The following is a 23,658-nucleotide window of genomic DNA, read 5'->3' on the forward strand; positions in this document are numbered from 1 at the left end:
TTACCTTGTCTTACCTGTTACGTCTACTCCTACTACTAGTATCGATGACGTAACAGTTATTATTGTTATTATTATTATTACAACTAGACAGAATATAAAGAGGAAGGCTGTTGATAATGGCTTAATATCCATTAATGACATAATACAGCAGAATAATAATAGAAGCTTAACTAAACAACCGGACATAACAAATTACATAATGGCTGCAGGTAATGACGCGGCAGGGAGGCGGCAGGGGTCCTTAGGCTGGTTCAGGGGACGTTTGGAGCGTGGGGTGTGGGGGAGTGAGGGGAGAGGCGGTAGGCTGGTTCAGGGACCGTTTGGGGCGTTGGGTGGGGGTGGTTAGAGGGCAGAGGCGGGGTGCTTGAGATAAGTCAAACATTCTGGGATGTTCTGGGGAATGTGTGCGGTGTTAGAAGCGTGTAAGAGATCAGTTTATTGCCCGCCTTGTGATTGGTGGTCATTGAAGCCACTAGATGCATGCAGACGTGTGGGTCTGGAGGGAGTGTTGTGAGGTGTAGGGGTGACAGCAGGGGGTGGGGATGAGTAGAGGGGGGGTAAATAAAGAGATGCACAATAGATAGGCGCTGTATGTGTGTGTGTGTGTGTGTGTGTGTGTGTGTGTGTGTGTGTGTGTGTGTGTGTTGTGTTTGTGTATGTTTGTGTTGTGTTTGTGTGTTGTCTCTCTCTCTCTCTCTCTCTCTCTCTCTCTCTCTCTCTCTCCTTCTCTCTCTCTCTCTCTCTCTCTCTCTGTCTCTCTCTCTCTCTCTCTCTCCTCCTCGGCCGCCTCTCTCGGTCTCTCTCTCTCCTGCCTCTCTCTCTCTCTCTCTCTCTGCCTCTCTCTCTCTCTCGCCTCTCTCTCTCTCTCTCCTCTCTCTCCTCTCTCTCTCTCTCTCTCTCTCTCTCTCCCTCTCTCTCTCTCTCTCTCTCTCTTCTCTGCCTCTCTCTCTCTCTCTCTCTCTCTCTCTCTCTCTCTCTCTCTCTCTCTCTCTCTCTCTCTCTCTCTCTCTCTCTCTCTCTCTCCTCTCTCTCTCTCTCTCTCTCTCTTTCTCCACACGTAATTGTAAATAAGTTTAGATACATACGTATTTGTGTGTGTGTGTGTGTGTGTGTGTGTGTGTGTGTGTGCGCGTGTGTGCGTGTGTGTGCGCGTGCGCGTGCGCGCGCGTGCCTTTATGTATACATTTAAACAACCCACAATTAGATCTTCAAAATTGTATTGAATGATTACATAACTACACATTGAGAACGTGCTGACATCCACGGGAACCCAAGAACTGTCACCGAGGTGTCTGCGTTTTGCTTATCCCAGCGACATCATACCATACCTCGTTAGGACACTTCTTACATGTTGAGAACGCGCACTTACATCAGATTTACTATTTTTAAAGAATGGATTTTACACCCTTCAGTTTTTTCCCTTTATTTGGAACTACTATCGCCATTATGTGGTTGGTATGTACATGCACGCTGGGGAAGGCACGTCTGCGTTGCTAAAGAGTCTTGCCGCCGCCAGGTCCATGCAGTGCGTGAGTAGGCGTGGGTTGTCCAGGACGTGCGTGCGTGGGAAGCCGCTGCCAGCCGTCGCCTATTATTCACACCTGTCGGAGGAAGGGAAAGGTGAGACGGGTGTCCAGGCGAGGGCACCGGACACAGGGCTCAGAGGAATGCCGTGGCCAGCTGTTAAGTGCCTGTAACACACACACACACACACACACACACACACACACACACACAAACACACATATGTATCCGGTACTCACTTGCAGGAGACTGGGGAGAAGAACTGGCCTGTGCTGCAGGGAACTGGTCGCCGACAGTAACAGTTGCAGGTCTCGTTGTCCCAGTACTTGGTCTCGCCCTGCTGCTCACACTTCGCCTTGTCGTCTCTGTCAGGGAAACAAACATTCAGCGTTGCCACCTCCCTCCTTCCTACTGGGCTGGTGATCACAAACACATTCAGGTTCAGTCTTTCTCGCGTTTAAGAGTAATGACGTAAAAGTTATGTGTCTGGCGCACGGCCGTAACATCTACGTACTTGTTGTTGCAGACACAGGCACACTCGCCCTCGAAGTAGGTGTGGAGGTTGGGCTTACAGTCATCCTCCTGCACCTTGCAGCCGCAGGCACACTCTTCGTGCTTCTGGACCTCCACCTCGTGGTAGCTGGGGACAGTTTCTCGGCGGCGGCGAGTGCGTGATCGCCGCCCTCCTGACCTGCTGCTGTCATTGAGCTTTGTCTTCAGCACCTGCACAACACACGCTAACATCACGACACTAGTGCGCTTTTGAAATTCCTAACAGTATTATTTATTATTATTATTATTGTTATTATTAAATTTGGACGATACTTTTTTCTTGCACAATCACCGGTGTTAAGAGACAAAGTTCAAATGAGCTGTGGTGAACCACATGCATTTTGGCAGAGTCTCACCTTTAATAAGATCGGCGTAGTTCTGGTAGGGCGACAGGTGAGCAGTGGGCCGTAGCAGCAGCCGCCGCACTGTTCCAGCCTCACGCAGGTTGGGAAGAATAAGGTGTTGGCCTCCACAGGCAGGTCCAGGTGCACGGTGCGCATTTCAGGCTTGCAGTTGGCCATGATGGCCTCTTCGGAGGAAGCTGAGAGAGAAGGTGTTTTGAAAGGACTAATGGATTACAGAAGCGTTTCCTGACACACCAAGCAAGTTAATGTGCTCACATTGGTCAGCTGTCCAACTGTGAGGCGTTGTGTCCACACAGCACAGCAAGAATTTGGGAGACGCAGCTTGGGAATGGCAACGATTATGAATATGAGAAGAACATGAGAATATAAGAAGGCAAACATGAGAAGAACCTTAACTCGTGTGACAGAAGGCTAGCAAACAAATACGATAACGGAAAACCAGTTGTATAATTGTTTATTGAAAGACAAGAAGTTGTATAAGTTTATTGATTTGATCGGTGTTGTTATTAGCAAAACTGTAAATGTAGGCAGACAACACCCGAGTAAGTACATAAATCACGGTTATGTCAGCACAAGCCCTGAAATGCGTCAAGGAAAGGCTGAGTGGTCAGACTTGTTCACGCTTGCAAGAGTATGTCCACCAAGAAAACAACCTCCTACTTGTGTCCCAGAACAATGGTGTGAGGAGCCAGCAAGACGCAAGGGACAGGCGCGCCACTCACCTCCAAATCTGGTGCTCAGTTCGTCCGTAAAGCTGCCGTCGGGAAGCGGGATGCCGAAGAGGTCCGCGAAGGCCGTGATGTTGCCGATGGTGTTGATGCGCGAGAGGCTTTCCAGGTCCAGCTGTGCGAGACAAGTACATTGTTACATGGATGCAAGAGAGGCGAACACACCCATGGTACACACACACACACACACCACACACACACACACACACACACACACACACACACACCACGACAACAACACTACCAACAACAACAACAAAAGCAGCAGCAGCAGCAGCAGTAGCAGCTGCAGCTGCTGCTGTTGTTGCTGCTGCTGCTGCTGCTGCTGCCTCACTAAAGCGTTTTGTGGCCGAAGAATGATCTCCGTAATATTTCCTTTTCGCCACTCGTCACCGTTCAACAAGGTTTAAATAACGAATCTCTTTCCTGCGTTACCTTTACGCTGCGAGTTTCGCCCCTCGCTTCGCCTCGCCCCAGGATCTATAAAATTTTTCTACGTAAGAGTTCCTCACATATATGTATGTACATGATAGAGGTCTTCAAGTGGTATAGGGAATATAACGAGGGTGACAAATGCAAAATTCTATGGGTCATAAATGAGGATAAGACAAGAAATAATAGGTTCAAGCTTGAAATAGATTTAAAGAAAAAGAAAGAAATTGGTTTTCAAATAGAGTGGATGGAATAAACTCGGTAATCAATTTGTTAGTTTAGGCAGCTTTCAAAGATTAAACAGATGTATGGATGAAGGTGACTGGTGAAAACCGGCAGCCATGTTTCATACAGGGACTGGCATGTGTGGACCTGATGGTTTCTTGCAGCTTCCTTGATGTTCTAATGTTCTTAGCAAGGCCACGTGTCTCTCAAAATAAAGATCCCGCGCCTGTATTTTTAAACGCAGTGCTCCCCCATAGGAATCATATCTACATAGAATATTAGTCAGGCTCTCATGAGTGTTTTCTTCCCACTGACGGTGCAGAAATCCTTGTCACACTATCACTATTATTACTAACAATATCAAAACATCTTTTAAACGCCCATTAACTTCCCTTAAAATCCCTAGTAGCTTCCCTTTAAACATCCAATAACTTCCCTTTAAACAGCCAATAACTTCCCTTTAAACAGTCAATAACTTCCCTTTAAATAGCCAATAACTTCCCTTTAAACACCTAATAACTAACCTTTAAACAGCCAATAACTTCCCTTAAAATCTGCAGCAACTTCCCTTTAAACACCCAGCAACTTCCCTTAAACCTAAGTAATTTCCTTTAAACTATTAACCCGATAACTCCCTTTATATCCCAAATAACTTCCCTTAAACCTCTCAGTAGCTTTTCTTTGAACACTTATAGCTTCCTTTAAACTCCCATTAACTTCCCTTTAAACCCAAATAGTTTCCCTTTAAACTTCCCATAACTTCCTTTAAACTTCCAATAACTTCCTTTAAACTTCCAATAACTTCCTTTAAACTTCCAATAACTTCCTTTAAACTTCCAATAACTTTCTTTAAACTTCCAATAACTTCCTTCCAATAACTTCCTTTAAACTTCCAATAACTTCTCTTTAAACTTCCAATAACTTCTCTTTAAACCCCATTTAGGTCACAAGGCACCATTAGTATTAAGAAAGACCAGTGGAAGACCCAACACTACATGGTCCAGTTTTGGGCAACAGTTGACCAACATACCTGAGTAACAAACAACACTCACTTCCACTGTGCTTACCATTTTTATCTGGCTCAGTCATCTGGTCTGCTAAGAATCGGTCATTTGTCATGTTTTGTAAGGGCATTTTGTCAGCAGATCAGGGTACTAGAAATTAAGAGATAAGAGAAAGAAGGAAAGAAAAAAAGATATAATCATTGAACTAGCACCAGAATCATGAAAACCTCCTTCAAAACCCGCTCAGATTTCACTAGAGCCTGTTGAATGTAGAAATATAAGATTCAGAAGCGTTGATGAATTAAGATTTGTAATTGATGATGTAAAGTCCTTGTCAAATTACCACCAGAATCATGAAAACACGCTTGAAAACTTCAGCTTCCACTAGAGCCTGTTTGAGAGTAGTCGAGATAAGATGCCAAAATGTTTAAGAATCGGTTGCTTTCTGTAACTTGTGATGTAGAATCCTTACTAAATTATCACAGAATCATGAAAACACCCTTGGAAACTTCAGCATCCATCCAGTAGAGCATATTGGGAGTTTAGGAGATAGAACACCGAAGCGTTGAGGAATACAACATTTTTTAATACTGACCCGTGGGTCTCTTAATTTCATTTTTTGTCTAGCAGGTAAAGAGTTAATGTGATCGTGTAATATTAGAGTATAACTTGAAAAGATATCACTGACGAAAAGAGGAGTGGAAAAATGCAAGCTTTTCTTTCCTCTTAGTATGTGAGTCTTAGGACCATATTCTGAAACACTTCCGCACCGCACCTCCACTACTTTCAAAAGCGTCTAGATGAAGTTACACCGGTTTTTAAGGGTGTTTTAACGTATGCAGTAACAAATTAATAAGACTTCTACATTATTAATATAAGGAACGCTCTTGAGAACCCGGCTAATCATTTTTGTGGTCTTGGAAAACAGTCGCAGTAAGAGGGTGAAGAATTTCTAAATACAGGCCTTAACTTGCAGAACTATTGGCACACGTGTAGGACCACTCATCGACCAGTCAGCCTTGGCAGCGGCGAGAGAGGGAGGGATGGACGGAGAGTGAAGAATGTTCGACGGGTGTCCGCTGGTGAGTGTGCAACATTTTAACCTGTACTGTCCTGAGGAAACCCGTCTGTCAATGCAGTGATGCGGTTGTGTGTGTGTGTGTGTGTGTGTGTGTGTGTGTGTGTGTGTGTGTTAGTCTCTCTCTCTCTCTCTCTCTCTCTCTCTCTCTCTCTCTCTCTCTCTCTCTCTCTCTCTCTCTCTCTCTCTCTCTCTCTCTCTCACCAACAACAACACCAACAATAAACAACAACAAAGTCGCTCCCGATGCGTCACTACAGGAAGCTTGGAAAAACCCCAACCTCTTCATCTCAATTAGAAAGTACGAGAGAGGAGGCTGCTTGTCTTGTAACGCCCCAGCTGCCACGCCACCTGTGTACAGCCTTCCCGCTCTCTCGCTTGAGACGACATGTAGGATTACTATTGCAAAGACTGCATTGTCAATCATTTGCGTGTCTTGTTTCGATACTTCCTGAAATGTTACTTAGGGTTTTTCAAGAGTCTTTTTTTTTTCGTAGTTCTAGCGATAGTTTAACGAGAACTTAACATGATATACAAAGAAGTTGCAAGAAGCCTTCAGACCTGCACGTGGCAGTCTGTTTAAAACTTGCCGACCTATTTTCATCTATCATCATTCTCATTCATATATTTGTCTGATCTTTTAGGCCTCACCATTGACTCGGCACTAACATCCTGGTCACGAGCCTATTACCTTCATTCATTAGAGAACCACTTTCTTCCCACGTTTATTCCTTAATCTAGTAACTTTATCATATTTGAACCCATTATTTCTTGACCTTTCCTAACTATTGACCGTGAGGGTATTATTGATGTCACCATTGTTGTATCCCTTATACCAATTAAATACTGCCATCAGATCCCCTATTGAATCACACTTCTCCAAGGAACGTATATTCAAAAGTTTCAATCTGTTTTCGTAAGGTTTCTACAGATTCCGTCAGTAGGAAAAAAATAAAATAAATAAAAACGCTCAAAAGAATTCGACTAGTGATCGCTGTGGCCTTGAAAAGCAGTCCATGTGAGAGAACAAAGCCTCTCAAAATGCATTCCTTGTTTGCGAACACTTCTCACAAACATCCGCCAGCATATGTGAAGCTGACAATTTGTCGGGTCTTAATGAGTTTGGGTTTAATATGTAAGAATAATAACAATAACAATGATACGTGTTATATAAATTCATCTTTTCATGCGCAATCCGGCGAGGATTAGTCGAGTCTTTATGAGTTTGAGTTTAATATGCAAATAAATAAATAAATAAATAAATAATTAATCAATTAATACGTGTTACATAAAACGAATTCACTCATTCTTAATACTGAGAAAGAAAAATAATTAATTAATTAATACGTGTTACATAAAACGAATTCACTTTCTTAATACTGAGAAAGAAAAACACTCATTCTTAATACTGAGAAAAAAAAAAAAAAAAAAAAAAACATAAAATGAAGCTTTAAAACTCAAGTAAATTTATGGACAGGGATGACAGATGGATGCCGAGTAAATATGATTAATACAGAACATGACTGACACGTGTCGGCTGGATGGCTTCCTGCAGCTTCCTTTGTATTGTTATGTTCTCATGCCCTAACATTCATTGACCTCAGCGTGGTGGGTTTTTCATAACGGATGCTTCAGTCACCTCCACTTCCTGTGTGTGTACATGAACCGTCTGTTCACGAGTAAGATGAGTGGAGTATGCATTGAAAATAGACATATCATTTATTTCTTGTGTTCAAATTGAAAAAAAAAAAAAAAAAAAAAAAAAAGAAAGGAGAAGAATGAGAAAGGAGGATGAAGGTAAAAGACTAAATAGGGACGAAGGATAGAAAAGGGGAGAAGCAAGAGCAGGAGGGGAGGAAAAGGAGACTTAAATGAAAAGAGATACGAGAAAGCAGGATGTAGGGAGAAAGAAAAAAAGTGGAAGTAGACAGAAAGAATAGAAAGGGGAGATAAAACAAGAAGGGAGAAAAAGGAGAAATAAAGAAAGGAAGGAGAAACTAAGAAATTATAGAGAAAAGAGAAACAAAGGAGGGGAAAGAAAATAAAACTAAAAAAATAAATAAATAAATAAGGAAAGAAGAAAGGCGAGGAAGCAGAAACAATGGAGTGAAAGAAATGATGGGTGACACGGAGGAAGACGCAGATCTCTCTCTCTCTCTCTCTCTCTCTCTCTCTCTCTCTCTCTCTCTCTCTCTCTCTCTCTCTCTCTCTCTCTCCCAAATCAACTTTTCCCTTGACAAAAAAAAAAGACGCAAAAACACGATATTTCATACGTTCCATTCGTAAGAAAACTAAATAAGATTCTCTCTCTCTCTTTACCAGATCAACTTTTCTCTTGACAAAAAAAGACGCAAAAACACGAGATTTCATACGTTCCGTTCGTAAGAAAATTAAATAAGATAAAGTTATCGGAAATAAATAATTCAAGGGAAGAATGACTGGATACACGAGGTAACCTGTTCAAAAACACTGTCAGGATATTGCCATCCGGTCGTGCGAAGCTTACCTGACTACCTTGCTAGGAAACCTCTTCAAGGACACCGCCTCAGGTATACGAACGTGAGAAGCAGGCTTGATTCGAGTCGTGCTTGCAGCCTTGCATGATTGATTTAGTTCAGGACATAAAAAAAAAAGAAAAGGGAATCTGCAAGAAGCCTCCAGGCCTACGCGTGGCAGTCCCTGTATAAAACATGCCAACCTATTTCCTCAAGGACGGAAGGAGAGTATAGAAATAAGGGAGGATAACGAAAAAAAAATAATAAGTCGAAAGGGAAGGAAATAAGAGTAAAAGAATGTGAAAGATAAAAAGAAAACAGAACAATACAAGCCACAAATTAAGTTATGCATGTTAGATTGTCTTTAGCATTTAAAGTATAGAAAACAAAAAACAAAAAAAAGGACAATTAGTTAAGTAAACCTTATCATATTGTGTACCATTCAAAGTGAGGAGGATTTCTGGGCCAGGAGACATAAGGGGAGGGATCTGAGTTGAGTATCCCCCCTTCAGACCAGCAGCTCGGCGTTCTCAATGCCTCCAAGCACGCGTTCACAATAGCGCCTAGACAACAAGTACCCCCACCGGACGTGTCGTAACATCACCTGGTCATGGCGGGCTTTCCTTGGTATCGTCACTCTTCACAATACGATAAAACCACCATCACATGTTGCCTCTATTTCAACCCCTTCGCTATGGCTTCTCACTAGAACTTATAAGGGAAGGGAAAGAGAAACAAATAAAATAAGAGAAGGAAAAAAATAGAGATAGGAAGAAAGGTCTGGTGAAAGTAACATAACGCCATCAACTTCATTTCAATCCTCTGATTCCTGTGGCTTCCTTTTAAGGTTACAAAGTCGTGTGATGAAACTGAAGTAACGACATCACCTGCTTCCCTTATTTCGACCCTCTGATTTCTATGGCGTCCCCTCAGACTTACAAAATCGTGTGGTGGAAGGAACAGACCGCCATCACCTTTATGTTAATCTTTCGAGTCCTATGACTTGCCCTCAAACTTAAGAAATCGTCTGGTGCTAATAATAAGTTTGATTTCGAGAGATAGCGCTGACAGTATTAAGGAGTGATCAAGTCGGATCTTTTAATTTTAGTTTCATTTTTACCCAGTAATGCCGTCTAGGGACAAAGATAGAGGAGAGACTTAAGAGGTTTGGGTTTGGTCTTAAGCAGAGGAGAGATGAACACGTGGGGAGAACAGCGCTGAAGGACCCACCAGCCAGACGAGAGAGTGGAAACCCAAAACGATTTATGGATGCAATGGAGGAATACATATTTTTATTTAATAGGGGACTCTGGACTAGAACAGCAAAAAGGCTATAGAAATAAAGGCCCACTGAAGATGCTGGTTCCCAAGAGTGTACTTCAGAGGGTTATCCAAAATTTGAGGATGTGCAGGTGATGGATGTAACAGAAGACGCTGTGGCGACCTCTGACGGGAGCAGCCCAAAGAGCATCGTATTGTGCTAGTTACTATATGGATAACTACAACAAGAACAACAATAGCTTCAACAACAAAATCACTACAACTACATCCACCATCACCACCACTACTCACGGTGTTAAGGTCCATGTTCTCCGGCAGTTCGAGGGCAGTGGTGTGGGGCTCAGGCGCAAAACTCCCAGGGAAGAATATGGGGGTATTTCTCTTTGTCCGCGCCTGGGAATAGCCTTCGCCCGCCGCCAACGCCAAGGTGAGGCTCATTGCCAGCCACTGCGCCCCCTTCATGCTGCCGCGTCACTGTGTGCGGGAAGGAACGTTAATGAAGCAAGACTGGCGACAGGAGTGGTGGCTGAGGAAGAGAGTGTGTTCAAGGGCGTGGATTTTTAAAGCTGTCTGAGCAAGGTGGATGTGAGATAGAAGTCGAGGTGAGAATAAAATCACCATGGAGAAAGTGGAGAGAAGTTTCTGGAGTGGTTTGTGATAAAAAGAATACCAGAGAGACTAAAGGTAAAGATATGTAAATAAATGTTAAGACCGGTAGTGATTTACGAAGCAGAAATTTGGACACTAAAGAAAACAGAGAGGAAGTTGGAAAGAAATGAAATGATAATGTTGAGGTGGACGATGGGTGTGTCACTTAGAGAACATCCATGAAATGAAGAAGGAAGGAGAAGAGTAGGAATGGAATGTATCATGGAAGTGACAAGAAGATACAAGATGAAAAAAAAAAAAAATGGTTTGATCACGTAGTATGAAGAGAGAACAGACTTAAAGGAGCCTGGAGAAAACCAGTTGAGGGGAGAAGATCGAGGGGAAGACAAAGTGAGATGGAGGGATTCAATTGCGGTAGAACTACAAAGGATGGGAGTCATAGAGAATGATGCAAGGAACGGAAATAACTGGAGAAGATTCTTGGGAAACGCGAAAGGAGAAGAAAGGAAATCTGTCATGTTGCATTCAAGAGCTGGTAGGTGCATAGGTGACAGGATAATGAAGACCAAGATGAAAGACTTCGTTAGATCCCGGAAAAATTAGTTTTCATCCATGTTAAAGAAGTTAAGGTGAATAAGTGATAACTGTTTGTATTTTGATGATAAAACGCTTCAGTTATTAGTTTGAAACATTTGAAACATTTATCCATAACATAAATTAACAAGTATATACCAAATTTAACTTGTTCGTACACGGTTGGATTTTTTAGGCGCTTGCTGAATCAAAATATCTCTACAAGAAGCCGTCACCAAATTTAACTTGTTCGTACACGGTTGGATTTTTTAGGCGCTTGCTGAATCAAAATATCTCTACAAGAAGCCGACACCAAATTTAACTTGTTCGTACACGTTTGGATTTTTTAGGCGCTTGCTGAATCAAAAGATCTCTACAAGAAGCCGTCAGAGTTAAATTTTAAAGAGAAAGGAAGAAAGTGGTTCTCCAACTAGTAAGTGGCAGATGACTGGAATAGACGCTCCTCATGTGTCCTTCTCACGCCCCCTACATTAGGAATGGGCGCCCCCCAGTTTGGGGAACCACTTTTCATAAATGAGGAAAGACGCATATCACTGTAAAAGTGAACACGAAAATTTACTCGACCTTCGACAGAGTGCTGAAGTGAAAAAAAAAAAGTTAAATAAAAAAAAGTGACAAACATGAAATGCAAAAGTGAACGTGATAAAATCTAATCACTACATAACAGATCAATAGACTAATGATTAACTGATAAGCAAATAAACAAAATATCAAAACAACACATTAAGTCAGCAAAAAATCACAATAACTTCCCTGACCTTTTGCTTCCCCCATCCCTCTGCCCCCAAGCACTCTTGCCCCCATGCTCAACTTCCCTCCCTGCACCCCTGCCCTCTTGCACCACTGTACCGATGCACGATGCCAAATGAGAAGTTTTAATTAAGCTCTGCGACCTACCGTGTGTGTGTGTGTGTGTGTGTGTGTGTGTGTGTATTTAATGTGCATATTTGTGATCAATAAAATATCTATCTGTATTTATCTCTAAAATATCTATCTGTATTTATCTATAAAATATCTATCTGTATTTATCTATCTGTCCATCTGTCTATTTGTGTGTGTGTGTGTGTGTGTGTGTGTAAGTAAGTAAGTAAGTAAGTAAGTAAGTAAAGTAAGTAAGTAAGAGGAACTCTGGTCAAGGGCAACAAAACTGGACAAACACGGCCCACTTAAGATACCAGTCGCTAAAATCAATCACAATTTCGTTACGTTCTTATCAACTATGCACCGTCACTTAAAACCCACAGCTCGGTACACAAGAGCGAGACGTAACACTAAGCTTCACTACAACATTGCCTCTCACCTTAACGCTTGCGGTCGTTCCAGGAGAGTGAGTGTCGGCGTTTGTCTCGGAGGCAGCCCCTCAGCTCGCGACCACGGCTGGCAACTGAGTGGTGGTGGGATTGGGAGCGCCGCGCAGCCTCCCTAGCTACGTAGCGGCCAGGAAGGACTTCATTTATACATTCTGTTTATACTCCCGTGTTGCAACAACGGGAAAACCTTGTATGTCACCGCTCTGGTGTGTTGTTGGTGTAGTGGGGGGGATGTGAGGGGTTCCTTAGGGTAACAGTCCCACGCTATTCATAACATCCGATAACAACACAACATATCTCGCTCTTCTTAAAGAAATTTTACCCGTTAATACCTGAATTTCCCTTCAATATTATTATTTCTTTTATTATTGATTATTTTTATGACTTTATGATATTAAATTAACTTCAATATCTTGTTCTTACCCAAATGTAAATCTTAACCAAAAGGTAGCGAGTGATTTGCTTTTTTTATGGTTCCAGAGGATGGGAGTTTCACGCTATTCATAATAACCAGTGACAACACGGTATTGAAGTAACTCTCATATTTCTTTGTTACTCAAATTTCATCCTTAAAAAATCAAACATAGCGAAGGATCTGCTCTCTTTTGCTTTTGACTGAAGTGTTCTGGTTGTTAGGTTGCACTTAACAACCAGAACACTTCAGTCATATTAATAGTATAACTCACCACAGTTTCACTCACCCTCTCGACTCTCTTCTCTAGCTCCGTAATTTTCTTCCTTCTGCTATCCCTCACTATAGTCACTTTTCTTCTTGACCCCATCCACACCAGGTAATAACCAACTTATCATATTTTTTTTATTCTACACTCTATATTCATGTTTTTCATTGGTATTTTTTTTTTATCTATATCTCTGATTGTGATCATTTTTAAATTTTGTTTTGATTGTTTTTTTTTAATTATGTTTTGTGTGTTTTTTAGCTTGAAAAAGCTATGTGTATATGGCGAAACGTGCTGTTCGATCTGTTCCTCACACCTTCACAGGCACACACACAGAATATATATATATATATATATATATATATATATATATATATATATATATATATATATATATATATATATATATATATATATATATATATAGATTACAAAGAGCAACGCGCGTTTTTTAAGTATCCGGAGTGAAGTGGTTAAGGGCGCTTCTCTAGTTCTAGTGACAGACTAGATTTCAACAATATTAACAGGAGAGACACATTTGAGAACCCAGCTACTCATCTCTGTGGCCTTGGAAAATAGTCGTGGTGAAAGAGCAAAGCGGTTCTAAATACAACCTTCAGAGACTCACTAAATCCTTCCTGAGCATCTTGTTCTCATCCAGCTGCTTCACCATTTCCTCCTGCAACCCCGACAGCTGGATGTTCTCCTCGCTGAGTGTCAAAAGCTGCCTCTGTAAGTCTGATGAGTTCTGCACGTTGAGGGACAGCTCCCGGTTGGCGTCCATCAAGAGCTGCTCGTAGTCCTGCACGGATCGCCTCATTGACGTCCTTGAGGTGCTCTGTTTCCTGTGCCGATGCCTCAAGACGAGGGTGATTCTCAGTGAAGGCAGCAAACAGTAACCTTCCTATCAAAACTCTCCTCCAGGGTCTTCATCTCCAGGCGGTGGAACTCCTTCAGTGTCTCCATCTCCCTCTGCCAGTCACTGAGCCAGTCTTCCTTCTCCATCAGCTTATCCCGCAGTTCCTGGTTCCGCGCCCGCAGCACGTGGGAGGGAGTGGACAAACTTGTGCTCCTCTACACACGAGGGCAGGGTGGGCAGCAGGAGGTGGCCCAGGCTCATGCGGCTGCTGCGGATGGCAGGGGCGCACCATGTCTCACGCCTCGCCGCCGCCGCCTCCTTGTCCAGCGGGTTCCAGAGGCAGCCTCGTGGTAGACTGGACACAACCAGCTTTGTCTGCAGCTCCGTCACTTTGGCCTGCAGCTCCTCATTCCTCCTTGTCTGTTCCTCAAACATCTCCCGCACCTGTTCCACCTTCTGGTTCTTGTCCGTGTTCCGTTCCAGGGCGAGGGTGTGCTGCAGGGCCTTTATCTCTCGGGCATAACGCTACAGCAGCGCTGCATCCGAAAGCACCTCATTCACTATTGGCTTGTTCTTGATTGCCTTGGCACGTGACGTAAACCTGAGGGTAAAGTGTGTCTGCTCCACAGCTGCGGGGGGTCACTGTGCAAATGATGGCAGTCTTGGAGTTGCCACCGAGGGAAGTCTGCAGAATCCGGGTCAGCTTGGAGTCACGGAAATTAATAAAAACACTGGTCACCAGGAAGGTGGAACAGGAAAAGAATTACAGCCTCCAGCATACGAGTACACACACTTCAGGAAGACAAGCCACATGAGTCATACGAGTCACACATGACGCTATGCAGTTCCTGAAGGTCACATCGGGCGCCACAACACTGACAGGACTTTATTCTAAAACACTTCTACGCAGCACCTCCGATACATTCAAAAGTCTCTGGGTAGTTGAGATTGCACGGGTTTTTAAGTGTATTTTTATGGTTCAAGTGACAGATTAACAAGATTTCTACATTACTAACAGGCTAAACAGTCCTGAGGACCTCCACTAGACTCAAAAGGCTCTACATGAAGTTACCCGGGCTTTTAAAGGTGTTTTGACTGTTTCAGCGATAGATTACAAAGATTTCTATATTATTTACAGAAGAAACACTCTTGAAAACTTCCACTACATTCAAAAGCTTATATTTCAAGTTTCACGGATTTTTAGAGGTGTTTTTTTTATGATTCTAGTGACAGATTAGCAAGATTTCCATATTATTAACAGAAGAAACACTCTTGAGAACCCGACTAGTCGTCTCTGTGGCGTCTGAAAATAGTCGTGGTGAGAGAGCAAAACGTTTCAGAATACCGGTTTTAATGAGGGAAGTCATATATTTCATCCGCTTGGCACAGTCGCTATATCGGCTCCGCTCCGTGACCCGCGTGGATATTTGCTAAAAGACAACAGATAAGGCCCCGTGACGCCAGCTCTCTCAACGGCACTCCCTTTCACTCCCTCTCAGCGCCACCGCCTCTCCCCTTCCCTCAACACTGAACAGTTTGAGAGTGGCAGTTTAGACTTTTATGGGATTTATTTCTCTGATAACTGACGCTTCATTATTCTTATATTTCTTTCTTGCCATTATTTCCTATTAATCTAATTCACTCATTATTTATTTATTTTATTATTTATGTGTGTCCAGGAGACTGACACAAATATGAGAAAGGAAAGTCTTATTTATACTTATTTATTGATTAATTTTATTTCATCATGACGTGAGGACATTTCCCAAGCTATTAAGTGGCACCTTACATAATATTCTAGTGATTTTTCCTACTCCTATCGTTCTCAACACTCCCCGTGGCCTTCCAGTGCCGGCCCGTGCATGGGGAGTGAGGCGCGTCTGCTGCCGTGTATCCGCTGTGATTTCCAGGGAACAAAAAGAGGAAAGTGTTGAGAGGCGGAGAGAACGAGAGGAGGAGGAAAGTGTTGAGAGGTGAAAAGGGGTGCAGGAAAGTGTTGAGAGGCGGAGAGAGGGAACGTTTGCAGTAGAGTGACCAGAATGATTTATTAGTTTGGTTTTGGTCTTAACTCTGGTCTCTCTCTCTCTCTCTCTCTCTCTCTCTCTCTCTCTCTCTCTCTCTCTCTCTCTCTCTCTCTCTCTCTCTCTCTCTCTCTCTTTAAGACAGATTTCAATATTATAGATAACTAAAAACCAAAACCCAAAGTTAATGATTATAACAAAGATGATGATGATGATGATAATAATAATAATAAACTCTCAATAATAACACTAATGCTAAAAAGAAAATGAACAAAAACAACAACAACAACAACAATAGCACGAAGATGAACAAGAACAATTTTAATGAAACGTAGTAATGGAAGACAGTAAGTAACACGTGATACTTGTCTTATTTACAATGCTCTGTCCTTCAACCACGGGAGAGGTCACGAGTGAAGTTCGGAAGGAAATGCGTCACTTCATCACGCTACGGATCCCGTATTCTGAAACGCTTTGCTCTCTCTCAAGACTATTTTCAAATGCCACAGAGATGATTAACCGAGATCTCAGGAGTGTTTCTCCGGTTAATAATGAAGAAATATCGTTAACATGAACTGAAACCACAAAAACACCCTTAAAAGTCCATGTAGCTTCAATTACAGCCATTTTAATGTAGTGGAGGTGTGGCGCAGTAGTATTTAATAATATACACCAGCACGTAAGTTCTGGTGACGTCATTGCTGATCCAGGACCGCACCCTCAAACTTTTCAGTGCCTTGTCTTGAACGCTTCCAACAAACAGTAATAGAAGTTAGCGGAGTTTTCAAAATGCTTTCATGACTAGTGATAGTTTTAACAAGGGTTCTGGCTCATCAACGGGAATAAACACCTATAAAAGAATTGACGTATCACCTCTGAGTTTTGAAAATTGTCTATATGAGACTCGAAAGCGTCACTAAATTTAATCCCAGTGATAAGAACATGAGAACGTAAGGAAAAGCTGTAAGACGCCATCAGGCAAACACTTGGCAGTCCCTGTACGAAACATTTCCACCGATCATCCTCATCATAAATTTGTCTAATCTTTTAAAGTTCCGTAATGACTGAGCACTAACAACATGACTGCTGAATCTGTTCCATTCATCTGCCACACTATTTGAGAATGCATTCCTTTCTTTTTTTATCTGACTTTATCATGCTTGAACCCATTATTTCTTGCCCTATCTTGATTACTGATCCTGAGAATTTTTGTTCTGTCATCTTTTTCATTCCCATCTGTCATTTGAAGACCTCTATCAGACTCTCTCAACCTACGTCTCTCTTAGGAATGTCAATTTAAAAACTTGTGTAAATTTAAAAGCTTGTCACTTTGCTGTTCAGTTCAACATTCTCTCGTCTCCCCGGTCACCCTTTCCATCGCTCCACCACCGACCAACACGGGCACGACAAAGGCTCACTTTCTGAAACGCTTTGCTCTATAGTGTTTCCCCCTGTTAATAATATAGAAATCTTGCTAATCTGCCACTAGAACCATAAAAACATCCTCAAAAACTCGTATAACTTCAAATAGAGCTTTTTGAAAGTAGTGGAGGTGCGGGGCGGCAATGTTTCAGAATATGGGACTAAACAAAGACGCTCGTTCTTCTGGAACATTTACTACAGAAGAGAATAAACTTGACACGCGTGGCTGCCCTGGGTCACTGCACACCCCCGCACACTACTTGGCAGCATCGATGGCGGCGACGATGCCCGCGAAGGTTTCCTCACCAGTGGGGAGGATCTGATCAGGAGGTAGCAGGAAGCCGTAGTTGCCAGTGTCCCTCAGCTCCAGGGCAAAGGCGTACTGGATGCCCGCCGAGTCGTAGGCCCAGTCACTGCTGCCGCCCGCTGCCATGTCTGTCACGCGAGGACAATATTCAAATTCAAACTCAAATTCAAATGCTTTAGCCGTAAAAAACAAAATAGATAAATAAATGATCAGTATTGCCATAAAGTAGACTTATAGGGATTTAGAATTAGTAAGAGATAAAAGTAAAATAAAATGCTGTCACTTGAAATTATAAAATGAAAAAAGAACGAAAGACATAAGAACATAAAAACTTAAGAGAAGCTGCATCAAGTCACCAGGCCTCCACGTGGCAGTCACTGCATGAAACGTAATCATCTATTTCCATCAATCATCCTCCTCATGCTTTGGTCCTTGAATTAGAGAGAGAGAGAGAGAGAGAGAGAGAGAGAGAGACGTGCTATTCTAGGCCTGTGCTATTCTAGGCCTGAACACGAGGAAGAAGAGAAAAATAGGAAAGCATCAAGAAAAGGACATGGAAAGAATGAATATTGATCACTGTACCGGAGATTCAAGCACCAAGGAAGGAGTGGGACGAGAAAATAACACTGCCACGTGACCCAATCATCCCAATCATACACAAAGCATCACAAGAGGAGAGTAAGAAACACTCACAGATGACATCAGCAATGTTGCCGTACACGAATCTGGTGCCGTGGACAGCTGTCAGCGCGTCCACGCCCACACCAGCCACGCGGTACTGGAACACGTGATATTGGAACGTTATATTCGAAAAAAGAAAGGAAGCAAGGAAGTTTATTTATGCCCTTTGGAAACTGCGGGCAAAAAAAAAAAAAAGGAGGGGGGAATAAGACTGAAAGAATAGATTAGACTAAAGTATAAAAGAACTGGATTCTGAAATGTTCACCAGATCCCTTTTATACAGGCTGTTTTCATGGGTGTTCCATCTCAAATGAAACAGGAAGCAAGAGAGGTGAGTTATACCTTTTGGAAATTGTAAGAAAAAAAAAAAAAGGGGGACGGAAAGTAAGACCGGAACAATATATTAGGCGAAGTATAAAGAACTGGATTCTGAAATGTCTCTACTATATTACTTTTAATAGGTTTTAGTGGATTTTATTTAAGGTTTCCAAAGATGCTTTCCCTCCTGCAGTGAGAGAGAGAGAGAGAGAGAGAGAGAGAGAGAGGAGAGAGGAGGAGAGAGAAGAGAAGAGAAGAGAAGAGAAGAGGGAGAGATCCTTGAGAATCCAACTAATCACACCTGTGCCCTTTGGAAATAATTCTGAGGGAGTGTTTCAAGGTACGATGACTTCTCAGCCAAGGAGTGTCGTTAGGTTGGCAATATTTCTGAGGTTTCATGCCAATATTTTTTCTTAGTTCTTGTTCCATGGGTACGCATGAAAGAAACGTCGCTTGTAAACCTGGACGTTTAAAGAAACATAACCACAAACCCTTTTTTATTTATTTATTTATTTATTTACTTATTTATTTGTTTTTATTTAATATCTTTATTTTATTTACTTTACTTTATCTGTTTATGTTTTTAGTTTTTTTTTTTTTCGTGTGTGTGTGTGTATGTGTGTGTGTATGTGTGTGTGTGTGCCGCGTGACTCACCTGCTCGTTGTAATTGGCGGGCAGGTTGTGGGTGTAGCCGTAGGGCGTCATCCAGAGCTGGGAGTAGGAGTGGAGGGTGAAGAACATCTTGGGGTTGTGGGATATCACTGAGTCACGGATCGCCTGGGACTCTTTCTCTGAGAAGGCCGAGGGACCTGCCGAGAGAACCACGCCAGGTGAACCCCAGACACTTGAGTTATGATGGGAGGTGTGTTGACACCAGACGAACGTGTTAAAGGAATGCCTCAGAGTAATTTGTAAGTAAAAAAAAAATCGTGAAAAGGTTATAGATTATTACAGAGATTTATGATAATGAAAGAAAAACGTCATACGAGACCCAGACACTTGAGCTATGACAGATGTGTTGCCGCCAGACGAACATGTTAAAGGAATGCGTCAGAGTAGTTGAGTAAGAAGGAAAAGAAGAAGAAAAAAACTCGTGTCATAAGCTTATTACAGAGGTTTATGGTGATGAGACTGAAGCTGAGGGACGGTGTGAGTGTGCAACATAACTAAGCCTCGAGGGAAGAAAGATTCTCAGTGACGATGTGACGTGTGGGGATTGTCAAAGTGGAATACAAAAGAAGGAAAAAAATCTGCCAGATGGGCCCCAAACACTGGAGAGAGTTATGATGAAGGGGTGTGTTGCCACCAGACGAACATGTAAAGAAATGTCAGCAGTTTGTAAGTGAAAAAAAAAAAAAACGCACGACATAAGCAAAGCAAAGGTTATAATTCACTGCAAAGATTTATGATTAAGAAAGAACCACGTCAACTAAATCTCAGACACTTGAGGGTTTTCTTTTATATGTAAGAAGGGCTTTGGCCACGGGCTAAATAAAAAAAATAAAAAAAATCAGTAAAAAAAAAGGTGGTTCCCTGATGTGCCAGTCCCTAAAGAAAAAAGATATGATAAAGGGATGTGTTGGCGCCAGAGAAGCCTGTTACCGTGGTAGATGTCGGAGCAAGGACTGTTGGAGGTGCCTGGACCACCGAAATCGGAATCGAAGTTACGGTTGGGGTCCGTGCCGTGACAGCCGAGGCTTCCGTAAGGGACGCGGTTCTTGCGCCATATCCGATTCTGGAATGAAGGAAGCAGCACTACAGCCAAGCAGCAGAGACTTTGTTGGTGCTGTGTGGTGCTTGTTTGATATTTGTTCATGTGTTCAGTTACCCTTTCACTGCTACATGCAACACTTCTCAACGCCAAAAATACTGCACAGAATTTTAACAAACCCTTGCAAGAAAGAAAATGCATTAGAAGAATAGGTTTGCCAATAAGCCAGTATAATGTTCAGAGGTGGCTGTTCAACGGAAAGAAACGTGTGTAGTAGTTTGTGAAGAAAGACCCGTCTGTCATAAGCACTGAAAAGGTTACAGTTCATTGCAAAAGTTATAATAGGACAATGTTGGTGAGGCTGTGAGTGTGTGAGAATAACTTAGCCTCGAGGAAAGAATGATTCCGTGCGGATGTGATTTGTGTGGGAATTTCCAAGGTGGGATACTGAGAAGGGGAGAACATTGTAGCCTGCATCACAGAACAAGGGAAGTGCAGCAGGGGAAGAGACAATGCTATGGAGAGTATCAGCAGGATGGAGGAAGATGTGAGGGAATAAACCTATCGCGAAATGTGATTGAATGTTGAGAATCGTTGGAAAATTGTTGGCGCTAAACATATTTGAAGTAAATATTGTACGTTACTTAGCTTTCTAACCTTGACCACAAACAACACTCACGTCAGTCCAGGTGTACTCATAGCCGTCTGGGTTGGCAGAGGGCATGATGTGGAAGTCGTAGGAGTCGAGAAGTCGTGTGGCCTCGCTGCTGCCGGAGGTGAGCTGGTCCAGGATGTACAGGCACGTGGCAGGCGAGACCCACTCCCTCGCGTGGATGCCGCAGTCAATCCAGATGACTTCCTTGCTGCCGCCTGATGAAACCTGCAGAATGTCTTGCGTTAGGAGGACCGGGAGGGGCGGGTGGGATCTGAACTTTTGGCAATTTAAGCACTAAAACTATCATATTTCGTAGTAGTAGTAGTAGTAGTAGTAGTAGTAGTAGTAACAACAACAACAATGATAATAATAATAATAATAATAATAATAATAATAATAATAATGATAATGATAATGTATTTTCTCATGATTTTGGATAATTCTTTTTGACGATCCTTTAGGGACTGGCACCTTCAGTGACCCTTTTTTTTTTTTCAAACTTTTTATTACCCTTGGCCAGAACCCCTCTTACATATAAATAGGTAGTAGTAGTAGTAGTAGTAGTAGTAGTAGTAGTGGTAGTAGGAGCAACAATAGCAGTAGTAGCTGAGACTTCATGATAACTGGCGCTAGCGAGAGAACAAAACAGTGGACTTGAATTCACTTATTTTCCAGCAAGTCAGACCAGTCATTACCTTCGCGACGCGGATGTCCCGACCCTCGTAGGTGGTGCCAGCCACGTAAGTCGTCACCAGCTCCGAGTCTGTCTCCACGCCATCCAGGATAGAGTAGATCTGCCAGTCCACAGGGAAGGGGAGAAAAACGCAGGTTATATTTAGTGAAGATTGAAAAGTGAGGAGAGCAGGGGTGAAATGTATTACGGAAGTGATAAGAAGGTAAAAAATTTAGATGATTTGATTCACGTAGTAAGAAAAGAAGTCTAGGAACCGATTAAAAGAGCCTGGAGAAAACCATTTAAGGGAAGAAAACCGAGGGAAGACAAAGAGAGAGAGATGGAGGGATGGAACTGCTGTAGAACTGCAAAGGATGGGATTCACAGAGGAAGATGCAAGGGATAGAAAACACCTGGAGGAGACTCGCCAATCCCTCACTTTAGGAAAATGGCGACAGGAGGAGAAAAGAGTGTTTTGGAAGTAAAAGATGTTTTTTAGGGCAAGACAAATGTCTCAGACGAGGCATCTAGTCTTTTCAGCGTCCAAATTGAGTGAAGATCGTGTTCAGTGCCCTATCTCGGATACTTTCAACAGACTCTATTAAAGTTATGATGGTTTCATGATTCTCGTGATGATTTAACAAGGAGTCTGTATCATTGGGAAAGAAACATCCATGAGAACCCGAGTAGTCATCTGCGTGGCCCTTGAGAACAATCCTTAGGAGTGAACAAAGCATTTTAAAACGCTGGCCGCGCTCACCTCGTTCAGGCGGTGGTAACGAGTGTGGTCGAAGCTTCGAGGTAGAGCGTCGAGGACACGGTGCTGCTTCATCTGCTCGTCAATGAGTCTGTCAAGAGACGTACACTTTTTACACTTACAAGGCGACACCCTCGTGGGGATGACAGACGAGCAAAGGAATGTGTCATAAATCCCACACAAGACAACTTACGCCTGCACGTTGTTAATTTTGATGGTGACGGGCACGTGGTGCTTGTAGAGTGTTTTGAGCACCGCCCTGAAGCTACTGGGCGGCACCATCAGGTCCATGGACACTCTAGGCTTAAGTGTGTGAGTCCATTCTTCCAGACCATGTCTCTTGATGAGGAACTTCACCAGCTTCACCTGGGCACTGGTGGACGGCGTCACGCTCACCACGCGGTACCTGGGGAGGCGCGAGACAGTCAGGCAGATGCAGGTGTGTCACAAGCCTGCCTTCATGGCTGCTCGTTAAGGGATAATCCTTTGAGCTCAACTCTTTGGGGACTGGCACCTTTAGCGGGTCTTTTTTTTTCATTTTTTTTTTTTATCAGCCCTTGGCCAGAGTCCCTCTTGCATGAAAAAAAAATAATAATATTAATAATAATAATAATAATAATAATAATAATAATAATAATAATAATCTGGATTTAGCTTCAGTTCTTGATCAGTAATCCTGGATTGCGAATTAGTGTTGTCCCTCCTTATAAATGTAATGAGCGTCATGCATGAACGAGGCCTGTACTCAAAGATTATCTATTTGCTATCACAAGTGACTGTCGTTACTAACCCATGGAAAGTAGTGGCGGCCGAGGCGAGGGCGGCCAGCCCCAGCAGCAATAATACAGCGGCGCGCATGGTGTGTGCCTCCATAGTGGGGTCGCGCCTCACCGGCCTTTATATCGTAAGTAATCAAAAGAGCCTCATTGGCACCCGTCACATCTTTGTATCTTAACTTCCAATATTCCATGGTAACGCCGTGGCTTTTATCTGGCGGAGGCGAGGCCCGGACCTTGAGGCCAGCCGCCGCCTTCCCATGCAGATTGTGTAAGTCGGCGAGGTGGCGTATTGGTTCAATAGGTGCTCTGTGAAAAATTATGAGCACATGCCATCTGGAAAGGCAGGATAAGGGTGGGTCATGAGAGCAGCGCCGTGAGGGAACGCAGGGAGGCACCATTACAGGCTGCACCAAACCACGTTGCGAGAGTCCTGTATTCAGTGGGCATGAAGGCACAAGGTACAAAGGAAGCGCCACCATGACTCCACCGAGGCCTTGAACTGGTAAACTTAGCACAGAAAAGTCATAAGGTCTGTTAAAAGCTACTTAGCTGCGAAACTCTCGGTAAACTCTTTTAGAGAGAGAGAGAGAGAGAGAG

At 42.9% G+C, this 23,658-nt stretch overlaps 3 protein-coding genes across 4 annotated transcripts in view; 1 reads left to right on the forward strand and 2 right to left on the reverse strand.

Annotated features, from left to right (window-relative positions):
- Positions 1-23,658, forward strand: part of LOC135108164 (dolichol-phosphate mannosyltransferase subunit 3-like) — a 131,865-nt gene that overhangs the window by 89,181 nt on the left and 19,026 nt on the right. For both annotated transcript variants that reach the window (XM_064018919.1, XM_064018918.1), the window contains exon 2: positions 5,807-5,912. In XM_064018919.1, the coding sequence (XP_063874989.1) occupies positions 5,892-5,912 (21 nt within the window). In that variant the 5' untranslated portion in view covers positions 5,807-5,891. The remainder of the gene's footprint in view (positions 1-5,806; positions 5,913-23,658) is intronic.
- Positions 1,201-12,346, reverse strand: LOC135108163 (vascular endothelial growth factor C-like). Its single transcript, XM_064018914.1, has 7 exons — positions 12,188-12,346; positions 9,976-10,158; positions 3,164-3,284; positions 2,433-2,617; positions 2,039-2,247; positions 1,764-1,889; positions 1,201-1,601 (listed from the first exon to the last, which is right to left on the reverse strand). Exons 2-7 carry the CDS (start codon positions 10,144-10,146, stop codon positions 1,592-1,594), a joined length of 822 nt encoding a protein of 273 aa, XP_063874984.1. The 5' UTR covers positions 10,147-10,158; positions 12,188-12,346; the 3' UTR covers positions 1,201-1,591.
- LOC135108161 (carboxypeptidase B-like) lies at positions 17,357-23,380 on the reverse strand. Its single transcript, XM_064018912.1, has 9 exons — positions 23,073-23,380; positions 22,476-22,688; positions 22,286-22,373; positions 21,548-21,646; positions 20,877-21,077; positions 20,089-20,221; positions 19,141-19,295; positions 18,180-18,264; positions 17,357-17,614 (listed from the first exon to the last, which is right to left on the reverse strand). Exons 1-9 carry the CDS (start codon positions 23,153-23,155, stop codon positions 17,436-17,438), a joined length of 1,236 nt encoding a protein of 411 aa, XP_063874982.1. The 5' UTR covers positions 23,156-23,380; the 3' UTR covers positions 17,357-17,435.

The sequence above is a fragment of the Scylla paramamosain genome, chromosome 16 (genome assembly GCF_035594125.1).
Source record: "Scylla paramamosain isolate STU-SP2022 chromosome 16, ASM3559412v1, whole genome shotgun sequence".
NCBI classification, from domain to species: domain Eukaryota; kingdom Metazoa; phylum Arthropoda; class Malacostraca; order Decapoda; family Portunidae; genus Scylla; species Scylla paramamosain.

What these genes read in the sequence shown, in the direction of transcription:
- LOC135108161 (XM_064018912.1), bottom strand. Translation starts at nt 23,155, where the DNA reads ATGGAGGCACACACCATGCGCGCCGCTGTATTATTGCTGCTGGGGCTG. An exon ending in GGGACATCCGCGTCGCGAAG is followed by an intron (nt 21,078 to 21,547) that starts GTAATGACTGGT and finishes GACATTCTGCAG; the next exon opens with GTTTCATCAGGCGGCAGCAA. An exon ending in CCGCCAATTACAACGAGCAG is followed by an intron (nt 18,265 to 19,140) that starts GTGAGTCACGCG and finishes CACGTGTTCCAG; the next exon opens with TACCGCGTGGCTGGTGTGGG.
- LOC135108163 (XM_064018914.1), bottom strand. Translation starts at nt 10,146, where the DNA reads ATGAAGGGGGCGCAGTGGCTGGCAATGAGCCTCACCTTGGCGTTGGCG. An exon ending in CTACGCCGATCTTATTAAAG is followed by an intron (nt 2,248 to 2,432) that starts GTGAGACTCTGC and finishes TGTGTTGTGCAG; the next exon opens with GTGCTGAAGACAAAGCTCAA. An exon ending in GCCTGTGTCTGCAACAACAA is followed by an intron (nt 1,890 to 2,038) that starts GTACGTAGATGT and finishes TTTCCCTGACAG; the next exon opens with AGACGACAAGGCGAAGTGTG.